The 25,755-nt window shown below is 44.0% G+C and overlaps 1 protein-coding gene across 1 annotated transcript in view; it reads left to right on the forward strand.

Annotated features, from left to right (window-relative positions):
* Positions 1-25,755, forward strand: part of SLCO3A1 (solute carrier organic anion transporter family member 3A1) — a 375,458-nt gene that overhangs the window by 54,818 nt on the left and 294,885 nt on the right. Inside the window, exon 2 of the mRNA XM_075858217.1 lies at positions 18,259-18,721. Within this exon, the coding sequence (XP_075714332.1) occupies positions 18,259-18,721 (463 nt within the window). The remainder of the gene's footprint in view (positions 1-18,258; positions 18,722-25,755) is intronic.

Consider the following 25,755-nt stretch of genomic DNA (forward strand, 5'->3'; position numbering starts at 1 on the left):
TGAATTATGCCTACATACACAGCATTTTGTTGTTTGGGGTTTGTTTTTAGTGAATTCGATATGAAATGTGTGGACTTTGTTCTGGACTCCTAGAGAACGTTCTACTCCCAAGCAGCTAATGGAAACAAGCTCTTTTTGTACTTTCGTCGCTATGTTTACTTTTGTCAAGATACAATCCAATATGCTCAATAGGAAACAATTATCTACATTTACAGTATCTGCTATGACGACAGTGTCTTTTATATGTCACCATAGCTTAGATAAGAATAAAATAGGAGAGAAAAGTGTGTAAGCATGGCCTCTGTCCTTTGTAATGAACTGAACAACAAGGACATAATGACAAGTATAGGCTAGTCAATGTACACGCAAGACCATGTTTATGTTGAGGTCAAGTGTAAATTTCTCTCCTGACAATTTTATTACATTATCATATAAAGTCACATTGTATATACAAATGTAATAGTCATCATGTAAAATAAAATGCTGCATCCTTAAGGGCACTACACATTAAATTCACATAAAAAATAGATTTTCTTTAGACTGGTTGCACACACACAGTGTCTTGACACACTTTTGGTGGCGTACTTCATAGCATTTTTTTCCAAATTCTGCAGCCAGATGTTGATTTACACTCTGTAGTGAAATATTCCTACATACACATAATTTTGTTTTTTTGCCGTTTTTGTAGTGTTTTGGGGTATGGTGGTGTTCTTATCGAAAAACAGCATGCTCTAGGTACAGCATTTTTTTAGGGTGTTTTTCTCTATGGCCTTCTCTAAAGAACTTGGAAAAACACTTGTACAAAATGTAAAAGAATAAAAAGTACCACAAAAACGCAAGTAAAAAAAAATGCCATAAAAATTCTTGAAACTCTTTTTGCATGCGTTTTAAAAGCAGAACAAAAGGTAAGTGATAGAGGCCTTGGGCTCCGTTTTCATATGGAGGCTCAGTAAGGAACCTCTATTGCAGATATAACCGATTTGATAAGAACATGTAGCAGGCTGCACTATTTTTTTCAGCCAAAACCATGAACACGTAGGCGGAATGTAACAGACCACATTATAAGTCAATACGGTCCGTCGGGCGCTACTGGTTTCTGTTGTGTGACAGATCTGTCACAGCGTTGTGGTTCATATTATAAATGGAAGCTACAACGCTGATGTGTACAGAGCGTGCTATTTACCTCAGGATCACTGCTTTCTCTACAGTGTGAAGACTTGGGTGTCCTTCATGCTGTGGCAGTGAAGTGCACATGATTCAGCATATTGTCCCAAGCTTGTGTCCCTTAGTGAGCACTTGTCTTTTCCTGTACAGTGTGTTGCGTGGAGCCCTCCCCAGTGTAACGTGGTAATGAATGATGTGAAGATTGGGAGCACACAATCATTTTCAGAGTAATACTGGCAAATAAACAAGAAGTGACAGGAGATTGATGCAGAGATTTCCGAGCCCTGCTGAATTCTAATGTCCCCTTCATTTGCCTTAATGAATAGATTTCCGATCTATCACAATTACATCTACCAGATTTTTGTATATGCTCTGAACATGTTCTCTGCAGTTTATTATAAGATTTGCAGCAGTGCTGATAGCCTTTCTTTGAATATGTTTTTTTCATGATGGCTTCTATTAATTTCTATGGGGTTTAAACGTATACATTGTACAATCTCAGTCCATAGTACTATGTCTATAGTATCAATTTACATCATGTGTTCTATACAACCAACACCCAAACCTCCCAACCTTCAAATACTTCATAGAGTAGCAACTTATGCGGTGCCCCCACGCAGTATCATGCCCCCATAGTGCCCCCAACACAGTACCATGTCCCAGTAGTGATCCCTACAGTATCCTCCCTTCATAGTGCACACACACAATATCACGCCCCTATAGTGCCTCCCCACAAAGTATCATGCGCCCATAGGGCCGCCCCACACAATATAATTCCCCATAGTGCCCCCCACACAGTATAATGGCAGGTGTCACATAGAAACTGGTGGAGCAGGGGGCTCATGGCTCCATGCTCCCCTTTGGGCTTTAACTGTGTCTGCAGCCTGATGACACAGATACAGTTAAAACCGGGACACTTCCAGAAACCCAGGGCTGTCCTGCTGACTCTGGGACAGTTGGGAGGTATTACCAACATTGGCGTATAAACGTTAAAATACTGATTTAAATCCTGGCTCCTAGAACTGCTTCTCAGCGCTAGAGAATTGTAAGAGCAGTCTCCCCCACCCATACATAGTAATCATCCCCTGTATGAGGGTGTAAATGTGTGTGTGGGCAGCATGTAAGTCCTGATAGGTCTGTAAAATTCTTATGTAATTATACATTATTTAATACACACTACCTCCAAAAGTATTCTTTAAAGCGATCCTCTGGTCCCGAGATAACATTTTAAATATGACGGGATACATAGAGTAATATTACCTGGTGCCCTTCAGTGTGCTCTACTGACATGGATCCGCCTCCTTGGGGTCCCCTCTGTGTGGTCCCAAAATGGCTGCAGCGTACCTTAGACTATGAGTCTGAGACACTCTCTGTAGAAGACTGAGCCAAACGATATTAGACTGAAATTTGTATTGGGTAGGTCAACCGATACCCGCCCAGTGATTTATCCAGGTCCAAATCATGTTTTATCGATATATCGAAAGAGGAATAACATACAGACGCTGCTGGTATGCTTAACCCCTTAATGACCGGGCATGTTTGTACCTTAATGACCAAGCCAGATTTGTCAAATCTGGTATGTCTGACTTTATCAGAGAATAACTCTGTGAAAGTTTTGAATATCCAAGTAATTCTGACATTGTTTTTTCGTCACATGTTGTACTTTATTTTAGTGGTAAAAGTAAACTGATAAGATTTGCGGAAATTAATAAAAAAATAGAAAAATGGTAGAAATTTTGTAAAAATTACCATTTTCCCCTATTTTTAACTGCAATATGTCACATATGTACACACATACTGTACAATTTTTTTAATTAAATATATATTTCTATCTCTTTACTCTATTTTGGCAGCACTTTTGAAAAAAATAAAATAAATTTTCAGTAATTTAGAGGACTTACAAATTGAATAATAATTTTATACATTTTGAAGTACATTTTGTTTTCCTGCACCAAGCCAGGTTTTCAGAGGCTCAAAGGTCTCAGAGTGATGGAAACCCCCACAAATGACCCCATTTAGAAAACTAAACCCCTTAAGGTATTTACCTAGGGGTATAGTAAGTATTTTGACACCACAGTTTTTTGCTAAATTTAATACATAGCAGGTGAAAAAAAAAATAATTTCACTTTTTTTCATAAAAGTATCAGTTTGAAGACCAATTTCTTTGTAAAGCGACCATGAGAATGAAGAAACACACCACAAAATCTATCACCCTGTTTCTCCTGTTTTCAAAAATACCAACATTGTGGCCCTAATGCGCTGCCTGGACACACGGCAGGACCCAAAAGGAAGGGAGCACCCGGAGGCTTTCAGGACTCATATTTTGCTTGAAAATGTTTTAGGCCCCACTGTACATTTGGAGAGGCTTTGAGCTGCCTGAACGATAGAAACTGCCCATAAACGACCCCATTTCGAAAACTAGACCCCTTAAGGTATTGATCTAGGGGTATAGTTAGCATTTTGACCACACAGGTTTTTCGCTAAATATATTGGAATTAGTCTGTAAAAATTAAAATGTACTTTTTTTCTGAAACAACATAGAAATTTTTATTATTTACAAGGAATAACGAAGAAAATGCACCCCAACCTTTGTAAAGCAATGTCTCCCGATTACGACAATACCCCATATGTGGTAATAAACTGCTGTTTGGACCCACAACAGGGCTCAGAAGGGAAGGAGCGCCATTTGGATTTATGATTTTGCTGCAATGGTTTTCGGTGCCATGTCGCATTTGCAATGCACTGGAGGGACCAAAACAGTGGAAACCCACCAAAAGTGACCCCATTTTGGAAAAACCTTCAGGGAATTTTTCTAGGGGTAAAGTGAGCATTTACACCCCACGGGTCTTTTGCAGAGTTTATTGGAATTAGGGCGCGAAAATTAATATCAACATTTTTTCCACTAAAATGTTGCATTTTCTCATTTTCACAAGGGATAAAGGAGGAAAAAAACAACCATTTTTTATAAAGCAATTTCTTCCGAGTACGGAAATACCCCACATGTGGTCAAAAGTTTTTTCATTAGAAATGAATTAACCCTTTCAGGACTGATCCATTTTTTGCTTTCATATTTTAGATTTTCACTCCCCGCCTTCCAAGAGCCATAACTTTTTTATTTTTCCATCAATAGAGCGGTGGGAGGGCTTATTTCTTGCGGGAGGAGCTCCAGTTTTTATTGGTGCCATTTTTTGGTACATAAAAAGTGATTCAAAAGTTGTATTACATTTTTTTTTTAGAGCGAAGGTGACAAAAAAAAAAAAATAGCGATTTTGGCGGTTTCAATTATTACATTTTTTTTAAGGTGTTCACTGTGCAAATTAAATATTGGTATATTGTAATAGTTCGGACTTTTACGGACGTAGCGATACCAATTTTGTTCATTTTTTTTACATTACTTTAGAAGAAAAATGCGAAAAGGTGTTTTGTTTTTTTAACTTTAAAAAAAATAATTCTCACTACTAATAACTATAATTCTTCTACATATTTTATTAATCAATCCCCTTAGGGGACTTGATCCAGCGATCATTGGATCACTGGTACAATACACTGCAATACTAATGTATTGCAATATATTGTTATTCTTACAGGCTTCTGTAACAGAGCGATCGCTGTACCTGTCTGTTAGTACCGAGGGGGCCTGCTGTAATACACAGCCGACACTCGCAGCGTATGGAGCGGGCTCAGCACGTGAGCCAGCTCCATACATCAACCGCCGCACCATGACGGGCAATTAAGTCATAGTGCGCAAAGGGGTTAATGCGCAGCGGATGGTTCAAAGTGAAAATTGCAATTTTCCACTGATACGCCATTTTAGTGCATAATATGTTGTGCCCAGTTTGTGCCACAGAAGACAAATACCTCATAAAATGTTAAGCGGGTTCTCTCAGGTATGGCGACGCCATATGTGTGGGCGCAAACTGCTGTTTGGGCACGCTGCAGGGCTCAGAAGGGAGGGAACGCTATTTTGCTTTTGGAGCGCAGATTTTGCTTGGTAGTTTTTCTGTTTTGGGTTTCGCTGGTATTTCAGTTTATAATGTGGGTGCATATCTAATCTGTGCGGGGTACATCAGGGTATATGTAATCTGTGCGGGGTACATCAGGGTATAATAAGAGGGTATAATAATGGGGTAAATAAATAATATTTCATAGATATGTGGCCGGTGTCGCACTGATAAATGGCGCCCGATCTTATCCGCTTTTGGAGCTCTGCACATTTTGCATCGCCATATTCTGAAAGCCAGAACTTTTTTATTTTTTCACCACTGGAGCCGTGTGAGGGCTTATTTGTTGCGGGACAATCTGTCGTTTTCATTGGTACCATTTTGGGGTACATGCGATTTTTTTTTAATCACTTTTTATTCAATTTTTTTGCAATCCTGAGCAAAAAACAGGAATTCTGACACCGTTTTTTAGGTTTTCTTTTTGTGCCGCTCACCGTACGCTATAAATGACATTTTTACTTTATTCTGCGGGTTGGTACGGTTACGGCGATACCAGATGTATATAGGTTTGGTCCTTTTTTTTAGCGTTTGCACAATAAAATGACTTATTTATAAAAAAAAAAAATTCTGTGTCACCATATTCTGAGAGCCGTAATTTTTTAATTTTTTAGTCAAAAAAGCTGTGTAAGGGCTTGTTTTTTGCGGGACGGATAGAAGTTTTTATTGGTACTATTTTCGGGTACATGCGACTTTTTGATCACTTTTTATTCTTTATTTAGGGAGCGGTGGTGACCCAAAAAATTGCGATTCTGTCGTAGTTTTTTATTGATTTTTTTTGGGGTGTACATCGTGCGGGAAAAATAACATTATAGTTTTATAGTTGGGTTCGTTACGAACGCGGTGATACAAAATATGTGTACTTTTTTAATGTGTTCATTTTTTTTCTATAATAAAAGTCTTATTATAGGGAAAAAAGCATTTTGTGTTTATAGAACTTATAACTTTTATTTTTTAACACTTTTTTTTAAAACATTTTTATTACTTTTTTTACTTGTCCCACTAGGGGACACTTAGTCTTGCAGCTTTGATCGCTGCTAGAGTACATAACACTACACACGTAGTGTAATGTACTCTAACTGTCATTGTGACGTGACTGTCACACTGACAGGAAGCAGAGGAGGAACGGCCGGAGGCTGTTCCTCCGAGGCTTCCGTACATGGCAACCCGGAGGTCATTATCTGACCTCCGATTGCCGTGACAAGCATCGGTAGCCCCCACGATCACTTCGTGGGGGCTGCTGATGTGCTTCAAACCACTTAAATGCGGCGACGGCAATCCGTCGCCGCACTTAAGGGGTTAACTGCAGAAAGCAGCGGCGATGGTCCGCTGTCCGGCGAGACTGATGTCTCAGCTGTCTAGGACAGCTGTCAGCGCGGGTCTGTCACTCTGTGTTTACACAGAGTGACAGTTTGAAATGCGGACGAAAATAAACGTCATGGTGCGGGAACTAGCAGCCGACCATGACGTTCATTTTCGTCCTTGGTCGTTAAGGGGTTAAAATACTACTCTGAGGTTTTGTTGCCAAACTCAATTACAATAATATCATTCAAAGGGGGTGTAGGCTTGAGGTTAACCAATCAGAGGCAATGTTACAATAACTCTGATTCAGCCAATAGTATACAATGGGAATATTTGAGCCATTCAAAGACACGCATTATACCTTAAAATATCATATTATAATTTTATTAGATGCTGACGTCAGGTTTGCAGGTGGCTTATTTCTCTTGGCAAGGATATAATAGATTGTTCTTCTAAGATGGGGGAGTTTTACTCACATACATATGTGAATGTCTCCCCCCTTTCCTTATTTCCACAAGCTTTGCATCGCATGAAAACCAAGGCCAAAGATAACCAACTTAGTAACATACAAAATCTGCATTAATATACTTGTCTTAAAGGAACAGTGACTTTCTTATTCACTACAAAACAAACAATATGGAAACTCCAAACAAGATGGCTGCTGCACGAAATGGATTCTTTTAAACATTATTTTAATCACTTTCAAACTCTCACTTTTCTCGGATCAGCCAGAGCTGATCATGTGACCAGTTCTGTCCAGTCCGTGAACACAGGGAGTGTCTTAGACTCAGTCTGATAAGCACTGTGGCCATTTTGAGACAACGCAGAGGGTTCCCTAAAACAGTGAATCCACGTGAGAAGGGCACAACTGGAGGGCACCAGGTAATATCACTCCTTATATCCCATCACATTTATAATTGCGTCCTGAGCCCCTTGAGTGCTTTAGAAAAGTAAATATTCAGTATTCATCAGAAATTGACCTCTTATGCTAGCCATACATATGAGATTGCTAGGCTGACAATAGCAATAAAGCTCCTGACTCCTCCATAAACATAACAGAATTTCTGAAGTGCATATTTATATTCATAGGAGAAGGAGATAACCAGCTGCCAGTGTTTATTTCCCAGGCAAACAAAGGATTGGGCATGCCTAATTACTGTTTCCCCTAATGGCAGACATTGTGGGAGAGTTGGACTGCCACAATTAGTAGAAATTCGAGGGTTTGGCTGATACGTTTCTTATGTGTGTGGCCAGCTTTAGGTTAAAGCTGCTCAGTGACACTAAATGATTCCCTTAGTGCCAAAGTTGCAAGTCAAGGTTGCACATCTTTGATTTGACTGTGCAATTATTGCTTTTCTACTTTGTGCCATTTTTTTTGTGTGGCCAGACGTTACATTAAAGTCTGTAGTGAAATATAAAGTGCACTACATACACTGTGTTTTGGTTTGTGGTGTTTTTGTGGCTAAAGGCAGTTTTTACAAAAATGCAGCATTCTCTGGATGTGGCGTTTTATTCTGGCATTTTCCCATAGACTTTTTTATGGGACTCCAAAATGCCAGTAAAAACATGTATACAAAATAACATAAAATAGTAAACACCTCAAAATTGCATGTAAAAACAACATAAATGCTTGACCTGCCTAGGTAGAGTCGTGTGTTAACCTTAGACCATACTATCCCCCACCCCCATTTAGTAACGACACATGACACCGAGGTTGGATGTGAAATGGCCACAGCAGCCGTTTATTAATTTCACAGTTTTATAAAAACAATTTAAATCCGAAACATTCGGATAACTAGTTAGGAATCCACCAGAGAATTCCTCCTAATAATTCACATGACCCAACATGGGTCAGAATCATAAATAACAATTAAACGTTAACATTAACCCGAGCAGAGGAAGTCCTTGAAGCCCCTTCAGATGTTCCTTTCAAGAACACACCGAATTAGCCATCTGCAAACCACTAATTACCTCCAGCCGTAAACCAGCTCGGAAGCACCGTTCACCTCTGCAGATGGCTCCAACCACTAGAAGTCCACTTCAAGGGGATAACACCCGATGAAGCCCTCAAGTGATATACCGACCACTAGAAGTCCACTTCAAAGGGATAACACCCGATGAAGCCTTCAAGTGACATACCTTCTACCAGAAGACCACTTCAAAGGGATAACACCCGATGAAGTCTTCAACCATGTACCTTTTTTGGGGGACGCATACCCCCGATGCGACCCCCCCACCATTTTGTACTGACTGGCCTCAAGGACTCCCCCCGCCACCGCGAAACAGGCCTTGACCACCTTAAGCCTGTGAGTTCCTCCACACCACCACCGCCCTTTCTATGCCTTCTGCTATAGCCAAGCTCCAAATATCAATGCCAACCTCGGTCAGATGAACCCCGTCACTTCTCCAGAAATTCCCCAATCCTGACTCCAAATCCCTATGCCTCACGCAAATGCCCCCGTTCTTCGCCACAAAACGGGACACCGCCCGGTTAACTTTTATCCGAGCCTTATTGACTCTCTCCACCGATCTAGCTAACCCCCAATGCTTCCTTGGGACTATGTCCGACCACACTACCACCAACTTGGGATAAGATACCCACAAACACCACAAATCATGTTTGATATCCCGCACCAACTCGCGAAAAGGGCGGACTCCTAAGTCATTCCCACCCACGTGCAACACTAAAACCTCCGGAACCCTATCAAGCCGCACATATGTCTGGAATTCCGCCAACACCCTGTTCCACGACATACCTCTAAACCCCAGCCAATGCACAACCGCATCCTGTCGCGGAATGCGCAACTGGCGACCATCCGGGCGGACGTCCGCCCTCAAAGCCCCCCAGTGCACGTACGAATGACCCATCAACCACACCAGACAAGGAGGCGAATCTGAAACGGAAAACACAGTTAGGCACCACCATATAACATTCGCAAGCATAAACAACAAAATTACAACATATGGGGGCGGACATAGGACTTAAACCTTTTAGACTCCCAACGACCAATACGCCTCACCCCCTCATCATCCAACCCCCAGCGCCCTGCTTCCGTTGCTGCGCCAATCCGGAAGGAATGAGATGAATATGAGCCTGCCGCAACCCCCACCGCCGTCAAACATTTTTTAAAAACAGCTCCAAACTGAAACCTGGACAAGAACGACCCGTCCACATGACGTAACAAAGGCAAATCTGGAGACCCCCTGTTTTTTGTAAAACCCCGCATGCACTCTACTGGGCACATGACCGACCCCGGGAGAGCGAACAAAACTATCAGTTTTCCCTTCCCTAATTGGTCAGTTTTTGATCTACGCAACCATACCTCCAGCCGATCTGCAAAAAAGGCTCACCTCCCCAGATCTCAGCCCCCCTGCCTGTTTAGTACTTGGCGACACCAACTCACCTATTCTAAATGCTCCGAAGAACGCCAACGAAAAAGCCAACCGAAACAAATCCCTTTCATCTGAAGAACGACATACCGATGCTAATGAACCGCCCAACAAGCCAAGCAAAGCAAACGACACCGGCCTTCTACTATCCGCCTCCAACCTACCTCTGCGCAACCCCTTCAAAGCCTGCGATACCAGAAATTCCTTCGATACATCCCGCAAGCCCCGCAACTTAAGCCCAAACGCCACCGCGGATATGAACCGGTTCACCTTCGCTACTGAAAACCCCACCTCCCAGGCATCCCCTAACCAATACAAAAGTGCCACCAACCTGTCTCTATCCGTATTGACATCACCCAACTCTCTTACCCACTCCTCCCACTGCCTACAACAAGCAGCATAAGCACTCCACGTCGTGCGCGCCAAAGACCTTTGTAACAGCTGCTCTACGGGACCGATACCAGATCCCATAGATGATCCGGACAAGCCAACCCGAGACGTTCCGCTCCCGGGGCCAATTGCCGAAACCGGTCCCACTGCGAGCGAGAAAGAGCATCAGCAACACAATTCCGTACACCCGGGACATGCACCGCCACCACCCACGCGTTCAACGACAAACACACCAACACTAAATGTCGCAACAATTGAACTACCGGAGGAGAGGACGCCGTGATGTTATTAATGGCAAGCACCACCCCCATGTTGTCGCAGTAAAAACGGACCTTCTTATCCCTGAGCCTGTCCCCCCAAATGGTAGCCGCCACCACGATGGGAAACAGCTCGAGCAGGGCCAGATTCCGCGTCAATCCACTGGACACCCAGCTAGCCGGCCATTGACCTGCGCACCACGGACCTCCCCCGTAAGCTCCAAAGCCACCCGCCCCAGCCGCATCCGTGAAAATATTCAGATCACTCGTATCCTGCGCTGGGGCCATCCATAGCGAGCGACCATTGTACTGGCCCAAGAAGTCATCCCAAACCTGAAGATCAGCTCGGTGCTCCTCCTTGAGCCGCACAAAATGATGCGGCGCCCGCACTCCCGCCGTTGCCGCCGCCAACCTTCTACCAAACACCCTCCCCATCGGCATAATCCGGCATGCGAAATTCAACTTCCCCAGCAGCGACTGAAGCTCCCGCAGCGACATTTTCTTCCTTCTACAAGCCCGTCGCACCTCCAGCCTCAAAGCACCCAACTTATCCGCCGGGAGCCGACACTCCATTGCCACAGAGTCAATTTCGATTCCCAAGAAACAAATCGTCGCTACCGGGCCCTCCGTTTTTTCCGGCGCCAAAGGGATCCCAAAATCCCTCGCCACCTTCTGCAGGGCATGAAGCAAGTTACCGCAAACCGGCGAACCCCCCGGGCCAACGCACAAAAAATCATCTAAGTAATGGATCAACGAATCGACCCCGGATACTCCCCTCGTTACCCACTCCACGAAGCTACTAAACGCCTCGAAGTATGCACAAGAAAGAGAACACCCCATCGGAAGGCACCGATCCACGTAAAAGGCCCCATTCCAAAAACAACCCAACAGCCGTTGGCTTTCTGGATGGACCGGCAACAACCTGAACGCCGCCTCGACGTCGGTTTTTGCTAGCAGCGCCCCCGGACCCGCAGCCCGCACTAACCCCACCGCCTTATCGAATGAGGTATAAACTACGGAACACAACTCGTGATCAATCCCGTCATTTACCGACGAACCTTTGGGATACGATAAATGTTGAATCAAACGAAACTTTCCGGGCTCGCGTTTAGGGACAATACCCAAAGGGGACACAACTAAATCTTTCACCGGCGCCTCCCCAAATGGCCCCGACATGCGCCCCAACGAAACTTCTTTTAACAACTTTTCCGACACGACTTCCGCCTGCAAGTAAGCCGATTTTAAATTTCTCCGCGTAACCGGAACCTCATAAGGAGGCGGAGGAATAACAAAACCAACACTAAACCCTTCATAAAGCAACTTAGCTACCGCCCTATCCGGATACTCACTTAGATAAGGGGCCATCCTTTCCACCCTCACCGGCGACACCCCCTTGACCAGCCCCGTGCTGGTTCCCTGACCTCTTTTTTCGCAGACATTTTGCCGCCCCGTGTGATGCACCATTACACTCGGAGCACACGTGCTTGAACTTGCACGTGGCCCCGAACTTGCACTGGCCTTCATTGAATTGCCAGCAAAACCCCGCCTTTCCCCCGCCGCTTTGTCCACTCTGACTAGACTGGCCTCCCTGGCCACCGCTCCCGGGAAAGGGCTGCCTAACCGGAGCCGTAACCCATAACCAGAGAGCAATATCCTTCTGGTCCCACCGAATCGCCGGCCGAACCGCCTTCCGCTGACGGAATTGCTCATCATATCGCAGCCACGCCTGACCCCCATACGCCCTATGAGCCTCCCCAATAGCATCAAAATAACAAAATAACGCCGAACAATTTTCCGGCGCCTTTTCCCCTATCACACTAGCCAATATGGCGAACGCCTGCGACCAATTAACGAACGTCTGCGGGATAAGCCTATACCGCCGCCGTTCCTCCTCGTCCTTTTTACTCTCATCCCGCTTGCTCTTATCCAAATTAAATTTAGCCAGCGGCAAGAGAGAAAAAATTTCAACATATTCATCTTTCCAGATCCGATCACGCACCTCCTGCTTTAAATGCGCCCCCAACGGACCCTCAAAACAAACATACACCTCCCCCCGAGCACGATCATCCATGCGCACTCGATCGCCGTCCATCTGTGCCTCAGTCTGTACCGACACCGCGACCGCCTCTCTAACCGCCACCACAGGACGCGCCTGCAACGATCCCACGTCCCTGGGGCCTTCCCAAACTACCGCAGGGGACACTTCCGTTACTACCGGCGCCGCGGCCCTATCCAGGCGCCCCACCAGCTCCCGTAAGCAACCCACTAAATCTGCCAAACCCGCTCCGTCGCGTCCGCCCGCGCCACTACCGGCCCCCGATGCTATGCTAGCAGCCCCCCCGCCGCCACCCGACATAAAAATCGCTGGATAAGACAATAATGGAGTTATACACTCACCGGGCTGCACAGGCGCTGTGTTCCCGTCAGCCGGACCATCCTGACCTCGACGATACACGTCCAGTTCACCTTCCTCCAATTCTTCTCTCGCCGACGACTGTCCCTCCCAACGACATCTTCGGAAAGGGGATGAGGACGCGCTGACCGATGGGCCGGCAACCTGCCGCCCGACCGCCGGGACCCAGACTTCCGACCGGACCTGTTGCCTCGACGTCGCTGCAGATCTAGTCGCCCGTCTAGACGATCCTGACGAAGCCTGCCCCCTGGCCGGAACATCACCATGCGGGGCGGCCGTACCTTGCTCTCGACATCTTCCATCTGATGGGGGAGGGGTGACAGGGAGCCCAGCCTGCGACTCCCTGCTTACCGCCGGACCCCGTCGCGGCCTGGGATTCCTGCCAGGACGCAGGGCCTGGGAAGGGGCGGTCCTCCCAGCTGCCTGGCCTGCAGCGTCCGGGATCGGGCTCCCTCTGCGACGCCGTGTCCGCGGGACTACCTCCGGACTAAGGCGCTCTGGAGGTCGGGACCGCCGAGAGGGACGGGTCGACACAGCCTGCATCGCCGTCACCCCTGGCACCGCTCTCTGCCTGCCCAGCGCAGGAGCGGTTGTTGCCGACTCCCCCCCCGCCGCCATAGCCAAGCTCGTAAGGGGGCCGGGGGAGGGGAGCCTGTCCCTTACAACAGACCCCGAACGCCGTGCCCGGCGTGGCGAAACGGCGTCCGGGATCCGCGTTAATGCAGCCACGGTCTCCTCCAGCCATCCGGGACCGTGGTGCACAGCAGCGGCACGCACCCGCTCTAAAATCAGGGCCTCTGCCATTACTAAAAAACCGGGCAACGGGGAGCTTTGCTTAGTGTGTGTTACTCCTCCCGCTGCTTCCGGCTCAATGCCGAGAAACAGCGGGAAGCGCAGTAACGGCCCCCCCGTCCCCCTTAACTCCTCCCCGTCCCTCCTTCAGCTCCTTCAACTTTCCCTCACCTCATAACATTAACCCTTTCCCTACCAGGACGGTCATGTCGGCTTCCCTTAAGCCTGCAGCTGCGTCCAGCCTCTTCTGGCGTTTTTACAAGTGTTTTTTTCATACAATTTAAAACCAGAATAAAAATATGTGTGAGAAGGAAGCCTAAGGCCAGGGTCATACATGCAGTTTTTGGCGCAGTTTTTAGCTCAGTGTTTTGAGCTAAAGCCAGAAGTGGATCCAAAAGAAAGGTATAAAGAAAAGACTAATGCATCTCCTTTAGGCTATGTTCACACGGGGTATTTTGCAGGAGGAATATCTGCCTCAAAATTCCGTTTGGAAGTTTGAGGCAGATATTCCTCTCCCTGCACGCCGATTTTCGCTGAGTTTTTCACGCCGTTTTTCGCCCGCGTCCATTGAGCGCCGCAGGCATAAAACAGCGCGAAATACGCTTTCTCTGCCTCCCATTGAAGTCAATGGGATGTCAGAGGCGGAAGCGCCCGAAGATAGGGCATGTCGCTTCTTTTTCCCGCGAGGCAGTTTTACTGCTCGCGGAAAAAAGACGCCGACGCCTCCCATTGAAATCAATGGGAGGCGTTTTCGGGCCGTTTTTGCCGAGTTTTGCGACGCGGTTACCGCGTCAAAAAACTCGGCAAAATACCCCGTGTGAACATAGCCTTATTGTGTGTCCACTTCTGTGTTTGGCTAAAAAAAAAAGCGCCAAAAGCTGCCTCAAAAGTTCCATCAAAACTGTGTGTGTAATCCTGGCCTAAAAAGAGTCTAAATTCTTGAATGCAGTAACTTGCTCCCTTAGGCAATGTTCAAACGTTGCAGTCAATTTGCCAGGATTTTCACAACATCGTGGAAAAATGGTGTGGTTTGGCCGTGATTTTACATAAAGCGCGGCAACAAAACAGCTTCCATTCATCTGGTTAGACTTTCTACAAGATTTAGGATTGTGTCTGTGGGAATTTTTGACAATTCACCCAGAAAATACATTTGTGAGGCCAGACACTGATGTTTGATAAGAGGTCCTGGCTCACAATCTCCATTCTAGTTCATCCAAAAGGTGTTCGATGGGGTTGAGATCAGGGCTCTGTGTGGGCCAGTCATGTTCTTCCACACCAAACTCACCCAACCATGACTTTATGGACCTTGCTTTGTGCACTGTGGTACAGTCATGCTGGAACAGAAAATGGCCATCCCCAAACTGTTTCCACAAAGTTGGAAGTGTACAATTGTCCAATATGTGTTGGTATGCTAAAGCTTTAAGATTTCCGTTCACTGGAACTAAGGGGTCTAGGCCAAGCCCTGAAAAAAAAAAACATAGCATTATCCCTCCACCAAACTTTACAGGTGTCACAATGCAGTCAGACAGGTAACGTTCTACTGGCAATCGCCAAAGCCATACTCGTCCATCAGACTGCCAGGTAGAGAAGCGTGATTCATCACTCCACAGAACACGTTTCCACTTCTCCAAAGTCCAACGGCGGTGTACTTTACACCACTACATCCGACGCATTGTGCTTAGATATTTCATGCAGCTGCTCGGCTATGGAAACCCATGCCATGAAGCTCCTGGCGCACAGTTTATGTGCTGCTGTTAATGTCAGAGGAGGTTTGGAACTATGCACTCATTTTGTCAGCAGAGCGTTGGAGACTTTTATGCACTATGCGCCTCAGCACTCGGCGACCCCGCTCTGTATATTCACATTGTCTGCCGCTTCATGGCTGAGTTACTGTGGTTCCTATACGCTTCCACTTTGTAATAATACCACTCACAGTTGGTCATGGAATATCTAAGATAAAAGAAAATTCACAAAATTACTTGTTACAACGGTGGCATAATAATAATAATCTTTATTTATATAGCGCCAACATATTATGCAGCACTTTACAATTCAGAGGGAACATGAAACAAACAATATCAGACATTACATAGTGACAAAGCTAATTTACAATTCAAACCAGAGGAGTGAGGACCCTGCTCGCAAGAGTTTACAATCTATGAGGAAATAAGGGAGACACAAAGTGTAACAGTGTTTGTTCTGTACAATAGTCCAGCTATTTTTATACACATGGGGTGGTACATAAAGCTACAAAAGCCGGTCACCAGTCAGTATCCGTGTATGACGGACATGAAGAGGAGTGTGAGGGAATCTTATTCTGATGACTAATCTAAAAGGAGGGCCATGGAAAGGAGTCAGATTAGGGAATGTTATAGGCCTGTCTAAATAGATGTGTTTTCAGGGCACGTTTAAAACTGTGGATATTGGGAATTAATCTGATTGTCCGGGGTAGCACATTCCAAAGGACTGGTGCAGCACGAGAAAAATCTTGGAGACGGGAGTGGGAGGTTCGCATTATGGAGGATTTTAATCTAAGGTCGCTGGCATCCTATTACAGTACCACGCTGGAATTCAGTTAGCTCTTCAGAAAAAACAATTCTTTCACAAATGTTTGTAAGGGCAGGCTACATGGCTAGGTGCTGGGTTTTATACACCTGTGGCAATGGGACTCAGGCCCCATGCACACGACAGCAAAAAACCTCAGTTTTTGCGGACCGCAATTGCGGTCCGCAAAAACGGAGCCATTCACTTTCATTGAACACTGACACCTTTCCGTAGCACTACGGAAGGGTGTCAGTGCCGTGGAAATGTTCCGGGAATTATGGAACATGTCCGTTCTTTCGCATTTTGCGGGCCGTGCTCCCATACTTTGTATGGGAGCATGGCCCGAAAATGCGGCTGTCAGTCAGCGGCCGGCCGTGCCCGCAATCGCGGGCCGTGATTGCGGGCACGGTCGTGTGCATGGGGCCTAAATTAAACATTTGGATTTCATAATTAAGGCCTCATGCACACGACCGTATCCGCAAATACTGACCGCAAATACGGTTCCGTATTACTTTATGGTCATCAGCAAATCATCAGCAACGTACCCATTTCTGCTGAATGTAATCCGCAAATACGGTCCGTAGTGCATCCCTATTACATCCGTATATACGGATCCGCAAAATAAAGAGGTCTGGTTGATGGGAAATCCCCTTTGTGTTGCTTAGCAACACTTCTGTATTTGCGGATGGCTATCCGTATTTGCGGACGCACTTCCGTAGCCATCCACAATTTTGGCTTCCACCATAGACTTCTATGGAGGAGTCTGTGCCGCAATTGCGGACCAAGAACGGACATGCTCCATAATTCCCGGCACAGTTCTGCGGAACGGACACTCATCCGTAGCGATACGGAAAGGTGTCCGCGTTCAATGGAAGTGAATGTGTCAGTTTTTGCGGACCGCAATTGCGGTCTGCAAAAACTGAGGTTTTTTTCGGTCGTGCGCCTAAGGCCCCAAGCACACGACCGTAAAAAACCTCAGTTTTTGCGGACCGCAATTGCGGTCCGCAAAAACGGACCCATTCACTTTCGTTGAACGCGGACACCTTTCCGTAGCACTACTTCCGTGCCGTGGAAATGTTCCGGGAATTATGGAACATGTCCGTTCTTTTGCATTTTGCGGGCCGTGCTCCCATACTTTGTATGTGAGCACGGCCCGAAAATGCGGCTGTCAGTCGGCGGCCGTGATTGCGGGCACGGTCGTGTGCATGGGGCCCAAGAGGTGTGTCCCAATACTTTTGTCCATATAGTGTACTATGATGCTGATTATGGTTGACATGTTGGAGTGGGGTTCTGTTGTGATTTTATTTTTTACATGGGGCCCTTGATGAATCACTTATGCAAATATATTGAGGATTTGTTATATTTGACTTTTTAATCACATTGTAATGTCTGAATAGTCACCGTTTATACAGGTTTCCCTCAGGACTCTCTATGAGGCAGCTCAGGAACTTGTGCAGCACAGGAAGATAGAGCATTGTCTAAAGCACCAACAGCTGCTGTTATATTTAGAAAATATGAAACATTGCATGTTTTACCATATTTTATAACTTTTCTCCCAAGCTGTCACCTCTATCTAAATGAATTAAAAATGGTGCTGGCTTCCAGGGTGGATGCAAACCATCGTGTGTGTTCCTACCTTAGTGTAGAAGTGCCTTCCTTTTTGTGTACTATTACATATAGGTACAGAATACACACTAGGATGTCTATAACATAAAGAAGATTAACAGACATGGAGTGGTAGTTGGAGACAAGGACCAGTGGTTTATACGTGTATGTAGATAGGTGATTGTGTGACCTGAAGACTAAGTTCTATAACTCCAAAATGGCTGGTTGTGGTTGTAGCTTTCTGTCCCCTATTTCAATTGGGAGGGCAGCTATAGATTACAAATTACACAAACATGTCAAAACATATTTTTTCTGTTTGTAAGCTTTATAATTACATTGTTGTGTTGTACGATAAATGAAGGACATATTAAGGTTAAATACTAACATGCTCCTTTCTTTCTAGGTTAGTGTTCTTACAACCCTGGAACGAAGGTTCAACCTGCAGAGTGCGGATGTAGGAGTGATTGCCAGCAGCTTTGAGATTGGGAACTTGGCTCTTATACTGTTTGTTAGTTACTTTGGAGCCAGAGGACATAGACCTCGCTTAATTGGATGTGGAGGAATAGTTATGGCCTTGGGAGCTTTTCTTTCCGCTCTGCCTGAATTTCTGACACACCAATACGAATATGAATCTGGTGAGATTCGATGGGGAGCAGAAGGAAGAGACTTTTGCACAGTTAATGGTTCAAGTGAAGGTGTTCCTGATCCGGATATAATATGCAGGAATACTGCTAATACCAACATGATGTACTTGCTTCTTATTGGAGCACAGGTACTCCTTGGAATTGGTGCTACTCCCGTGCAGCCTCTTGGAGTATCATACATTGACGACCATGTGAGACGAAAAGATTCTTCCCTTTATATAGGTACAGTAAGACCCTTTCCTACAAAATTGTAGGATGCTATATTTAATTTACACAAATTTGTTTTGCTCAAATTTAATTGGAAGTGTATTATTTCATTTGATCATTTTCTTGAGCCTACTGGTGACTCATGACTACATATGGAGGTGATCTTTTTACGGCCAAATCAAAATAAGAATTGTATCAATATCTTGTAAATCAGTGTTATGTAGATAAAGGCTCACAAAACACATCAGTGCTTCTTAGAATTTGATTTACAGTAGGATTTAGATAGATCATTGGCCTTCCTATGTTGAAAATAGTCAACAACTCCAAGAAAAGTGTTGTCAGGCAGTGTGAATGCACTCACAGTCAGGATAACTAAATAAATGTTATTTAATGGTTTTAACTTTATGATAAAATATTCATACAAAGCAGTTTTTCATTTCTGTTCTGAGATCTGGTTAATTGTGTGTTTTAGGGAGAAGAATTCTAAAAAACTTTTTTGTGGTGGTACTATACATACTAAATAACCCTTCTTTTGTTACTGGCTAAGGCAGTGGTCTCCAATATGTGCCTCCACCTGTCTGAAACTAGCATTCAGGGAATTTTCGTTTTGCTGATGAAGAACCAATGGTTGGTATGACTTGAGATAAAGGTGGACCTACAAGTAATGCACATATATTTTTTTAGCTATTGCAATACCTTGATATGTAATGTTTTCTTTGTAGTCATGCATGGACTAGAAATGTTGTTCTACATTCTTACCCTTATTGTTCCCACGGCAATAAAATGTTAGTCAACTAAGAGTATGTAGTTCAGCTTTCTACTTAAAATAATACAAATAAATTTGCAATAAGTTCTACTCACTTTTGTTTAGAGGTAATAATATTCTTACAAAACAGTAGCTAGGGTTTAAGCTGACCAAAAACAATAGATCAGAGTTGGCCTAGCAAGTCTATTTTGGTAGGATAGGCAGACAATCTAGGGCTCTGTTGAGATGACATTTATAGTCTTCCACCGGAGGTATTTGTCTGGGGGACTTCCGATGTCTACCTCCGATGGAAGGGTAAAACTTACCCCATTGTATAGGTAGCGTTAAGACACTGGTACCCTTGGCCAGAGCATCAGGCAACACGCTGGCCAGGAATTCCACCCCTGGAGGAGCACCTGGCGTCATTGTCCATATATAAACAGTGATGTTAGGAGCTTTAAGATGTCGGAATCCACAGGAAGAATTCTGTCTGGAGATTCCGCCCCTGAAATAAAAAAACCTGACTTCACGGTCCATATATGTACTGTATGGCATCTGTCACAGGTATACGTTAAAGAGGCTCTGTCACCAGATTTTGCAACCCCTATCTGCTATTGCAGCAGATAGGCGCTGCAATGTAGACTACAGTAACGTTTTTATTTTTTAAAAACGAGCATTTTTGGCCAAGTTATGACCATTTTTGTAGTTATGCAAATGAGGCTTGCAAAAGTCCAAGTGGGTGTGTTTAAAAGTAAAAGTCCAAGTGGGCGTGTATTATGTGCGTACATCGGGGCGTTTTTAATACTTTTACTAGCTGGGCGTACTGATGAGAAGTATCATCCACTTCTCTTCAGAACGCCCAGCTTCTGGCAGTGCAGACACAGCCGTGTTCTCGAGAGATCACGCTGTGTCGTCACTCACAGGTCCTGCATCGTGTCAGACGAGCGAGGACACCGGCACCAGAGGCTACAGATGATTCTGCAGCAGCATCAGCGTTTGCAGGTAAGTAGCTACATCGACTTACCTGCTAACGCCGATGCTGCTGCAGAATCAACTGAAGCCTCTGGTGCCGATGTGTCCTCGCTCGTCTGACACGATGCAGGACCTGTGAGTGACGACACAGCGTGATCTCTCGAGAACACGGCTGTGTCTGCACTGCCAGAAGCTGGGCGTTCTGAAGAGAAGTGGATGATACTTCTCATCAGAACGCCCAGCTAGTAAAAGTATTAAAAACGCCCCGATGTACGCACATAATACACGCCCACTTGGACTTTTACTTTTAAACACACCCACTTAAACTTTTGCAAGCTTCATTTGCATAACTACAAAAATGGTCATAACTTGGCCAAAAATGCTCGTTTTTATAAAATAAAAACGTTACTGTAATCTACATTGCAGCGCCTATCTGCTGCAATAGCAGATAGGGGTTGCAAAATCTGGTGACAGAGCTTCTTTAACGTATACCTGTGACAGATGCCATACAGTACATATATGGACTGTGAAGTCAGGTTTTTTTTTTTCAGGGGCGGAATCTCCAGACAGAATTCTTCCTGTGGATTCCGACATCTTAAAGCTCCTAACATCACTGTTTATATATGGACAATGACGCCAGGTGCTCCTCCAGGGGTGGAATTCCTGGCCAGCGTGTTGCCTGATGCTCTGGCCAAGGGTACCCCTGACTTCACTTGACTTATATGGACAATAATGTCTGGGGCTTCTTCAGTCCTGGAGTTCCCAGCCAGGGCGCTTACGATGCTCTGGCCAGGGCGCTTACGATGCTCTGGCCAGGGACTCTGTAGTTGAAATCCCCTGCCATCATTGTTCATATATGGACAGTGATATCAGAAGCTCCCCCAGGGCTTGATTCCTTGGGCTTTTTCCGGGGACTCCAGCCCTGGGGAAGCTTCTTGAGGTATATATTTAATGTATACCTGTGACAGATGCCATACTGTCAGCATACTATAATGCCCTTAAATAGGGCAGCATAGTTATATGAATGCCATACATCTGTGATAGGTTGCCATGTTAAAAAAACGTATCCCGTGCGGTATTTCTTTTTTGCGGTATCCCTCAGGATGAAATAGCGTTGTCTACTATGCTATTCTGTCCTTAAAAAAAGGTATACTGACGTTTACCAGCCCATCGGAGGCTAAAAGACACTCTACTGGCCACCGTAAGGCTAATGGAACCTTATTGACAAGTTTATTGTGTATATCAGGAGCATTACCGATGTACTTGCTTATCTTAGGCCATAAATGCAAGGTGAACTCAGCCTAATGTGTATGGGAGCCTCCTGACTGTCCCCCAATGTCAGAGGTTGGGGGGGAAGTTTCAGAAGGATTTTAATATGACAGATCCATTGTTCCTTTTAGAGATAAGTCACTGTCAAAGGTGTTAGACAGCAGCTTTTTCCCCTTCTCCCCATTGAAAAAAAAAAATTATTGTTCAGTTGACAGCTATCTTATGTGATAGTCACCTTTAGTACTGCTGATAAGAACAATGGAGAAGATGTATCAAAACTCGTGCAATGGAATAGTAGAGTAGATGAGATTCCACATCTTCCTTTGAAATATGAAAGCGGCAGCCTGATTTGTTACTATGGACAACTACTCCACCTTTGATACATCACTTCCAATGAATTTCATAGGGGGGAATCAAAATCATGTAGGGGCATGGATAGAAGTGATAGTAGAAGTCACAACTGATAAGAGATAGTAGATATAAAATACTTAGAATGTGTAAATACAACTATAGTTGAAAGAAAACTTTTGACTGAGGTAGCCAAGTAAGAACACATGCCCAATTCCCTGAACTGTGGTGGAGGAACCCATGTATCATCTCTCCTGGAGTATTCAGCTTACAGAAAAACATGATTATACTCTAGCCTGTAAATACATTTTACTGAGAATTTAATATAGTATGCCATTCAATAGTATTAAACTCCAAATCACCATCAGAAAAATTGTGATTTGCCTGTAAGGATGGATCATTACATAGACCCCAAAGAATGAGGTTTTCACTCTTTACCTCTGGTACACTACAGGTTATGTCCTACGCAGGTTTATTGTGTGAAATGGTTGGTGATGTTAAACTTTAAAAAGGTTCCTAATTTTATTTGTCTTCTATAAATCTATAGTTTATTATAGATACAATAATAACATATATGAACAATACTTACCAGAAACAGTGGTTCTATTGATTTCCATTCTTTAATTCAGATTCCAGGATGTCTTCCTCTGCAATCCCAGATACTTCTTCTCCAGTCACTTAGGCCATCAGAAAATGACATCAGTGAGGGTCCAAAACTAAGAAATTCACTAATTTAATGTCAATGGTTTCCATTGTAATGTGTTATAATAGTAATTATAAATACACTATATTAGAGAGTCATCTTGTTTTTATGTATATGCTGAACATATAGCCCAGATGCATACAACGATTGCATACGTTATCTATTGACCTGCATTATAGAAAACCGTCAACTACGCTACAGTTAGAAAAAAAGGTTCTCTGATACATACCACCAGTATGCAAAATGGACACTCTTGGCATCATTATACCCTTTGGGCACATATATCTTTAAGAGCTCGGGTCTCATGCTCACATATATATTTAAGGCCTCATGCTAACGGGAGAGCCATTTGTATGGACCCTGTATAGGGGCAAATCGAGTACCTGCGGTTGTATACTATGGAGACACTGTGTGCCATCTGTTAGTGCCCCCATACGTCAATATTATTAGGGTGTTATTCCTCAGAATCAGTTCTTGGAGGCAACAGAAAATGTTCGAATCTTTCATAGCCTCTGTATGATATATACTGCCATTGGTGCTGTATTACGGCTCCGTACAAATCAGTGCTTCAACGGAGCTGGAATACAGCTGTGTGCATGAGGTCATATAAAACATATTTTATAGAACTTTTATTTAGGTATAAAATTATCCAGACCATAAACCTATTCTATATTCTCCAAGGTGTTGATCCACCTTGCAGTTGTAGCTGATAAGTCAGTACCCGGTCTGCTGAGATATTGAGAGGATAAAGACGCATTATTGAGAATGATTGATCTCTTTGAGAAATTTTTATTTATAAGACATGATGCTCTTCTCTTTACTAAGTGCAGAATGAGAGCAATTTCTATCATTTGAAATTATTAATAAGAATCGTTCCCTATAGAATGAAACAATTAATATAACTGGGAAAGCTTTTTGTAATGCAGAAGCTACTGAACACATAATGTCCAATTTGGAGACGCGCTTTTTTTCTTGCCGGTTGTTGCCGTTACTTGTTAAATCACAAAAGCAGAACATTAAGTTGAATCTTAATCAGTTTAAAGATTGTTCAGATTATTCCGTCAGCTGCAAGATTTAGATTTTCTTGTTCTTATTTATTTATTTTTTTCCTTAGCGCTGGAGGAATTTAAAAGCTGATGCTCGCTCGGTACCAGCAAACACTGTTTTTTTGCAGTGTTAGGCAATTTCTTCCAATTAGTCAGCTTGTACAACTACAACAGGCTCTTGCAAATTAAAAGTAATATCATTATGAGGTTGTATCTACATATTTACTTTGCAAATAGCCTTGGAGTGTCTCTGATTATGTTGACACAAAAATAATGTCATTTTTTGTAATGTGAATTTGAGGAGTTGGGTTAAGTAAAGCACACAGTATAAAATAGAACAACGGCTCTATTCCATACAGTATTTATATGCTATGATGTAATAATATGATTAAAAACTGTATGCAAACTGATTTTATTTAGTTTCAAAGGTATTTATTGAATGAAAAATATAAATTTTGCAACGATTAACAAAAATAGAATACAAAGTATTCATCCGAAACATACAGTTTCAACAGCATTAAAGGGAAATTCGACCTATATGTATTTTCTGACAACTTACCGTAAGTTCTCGGATGCATACAACCTAAACATTTGCAAAACGGACACTCTTGACTTTATGGCTTTTCTACTCCCTGGATGTGTTATCCAGGAAAAAGACATGTCGTTTCGCAGTATAACATTAATTTCTTTGTGTAAGGAAAGGCAGATGATAACTGGCTCGCTGGTAATCAAAATTGTTTGGGGCCGGGATAAATACCATCTTAGCTAGCTGTTTGCAACGGAATAACAATGCCAGTATATCGCGGTGTTGCCACGCGGTGTCCTGATGCTGGGGGTGTCACTTGCCATATAAAAATGCCGTGTTCCTGCCAGTGAGTGTTCAGTGTGCGGCCAAGTGATGAAGAGTAGAGTTGCTGTGAGGGCTGCTTAGGCTGCGTTGTGCAATTGGCACAAGCTTAGTGGGCCTGTGTCGGTGTGGTCCGGGAGGGTATTGAGGGTGACGGTCAAGAGCTACCCTCTGATGTTGTGTGAGCCATCACTCCAGTCAACATACCATGTTTTCTGTGACAATCCTTCATGGGGCCATTCACCACTCAGGCCCACCCTTAGGCCTCATGCACACAAACGTGTTTTTGCGTCCACAATTCATCTGCAAAAATGCGGATGATTTGCGGACCCATTCATTCATGCACACGACCGTGGTTTACACAGACCGTGTGGGGGCCACAATTGCGGACTGTAAAAACTCAGGACAAGTCATTTTATGGTCCGCAATTTCGGTCCGATCCCATTGGAATAAATGCACATCTGTGTGCACGTTCCGTGATTGGTGACGGCCCGCGGATGACACTCCATGTTCATCCGTGCTGTAATCACGGACCATGCACACGGCTATGGCCATGTACATGAGGCCTTACAAATCCCTGTACATTATATAGAGGGAAAAAAACAAATGCTCCTTCCTGGTCCATAATTCCTTTCCGCCATGAAAAGTGCTGAACGTATTAGAAGAGTGAGAACTATACACAAGTATTATAAATAACATGGTCCCAAGGGTGGCTGCCTCCGCATTCTGGTGTGCTGATGAGTAATATGACATAAAATTGCTTATAGCTCTGCAAGGATATTCTGATATCACTCTTTGACAAGGTCAGTTGTGCAGATATGTATAATTTAATAGGTTTAAAAAAATAGAATACAGTATACTGACACCATGATACGTCTTAAACAGCCCACAGCCATCAACAGAAGAATGCCAGACCAGTGGCTTTCCTTCAATAGGGCAGACATAAAAGTTCATCTACACTTTAGATCTTGCAAAGAAATAGCATACTGTGCAAATGTATTCATTCTATATACAGATTTCTATCAATTTTATATATAATAAATGTAGCAGAAGCAATGTAGTTCACTAATAGTTTACTGGAACTGAAGCTCAATATTCATTTTTACGTTCAAAATTTTG

This window comes from Rhinoderma darwinii, chromosome 3, assembly GCF_050947455.1.
Source record: "Rhinoderma darwinii isolate aRhiDar2 chromosome 3, aRhiDar2.hap1, whole genome shotgun sequence".
NCBI lineage: Eukaryota > Metazoa > Chordata > Amphibia > Anura > Rhinodermatidae > Rhinoderma > Rhinoderma darwinii.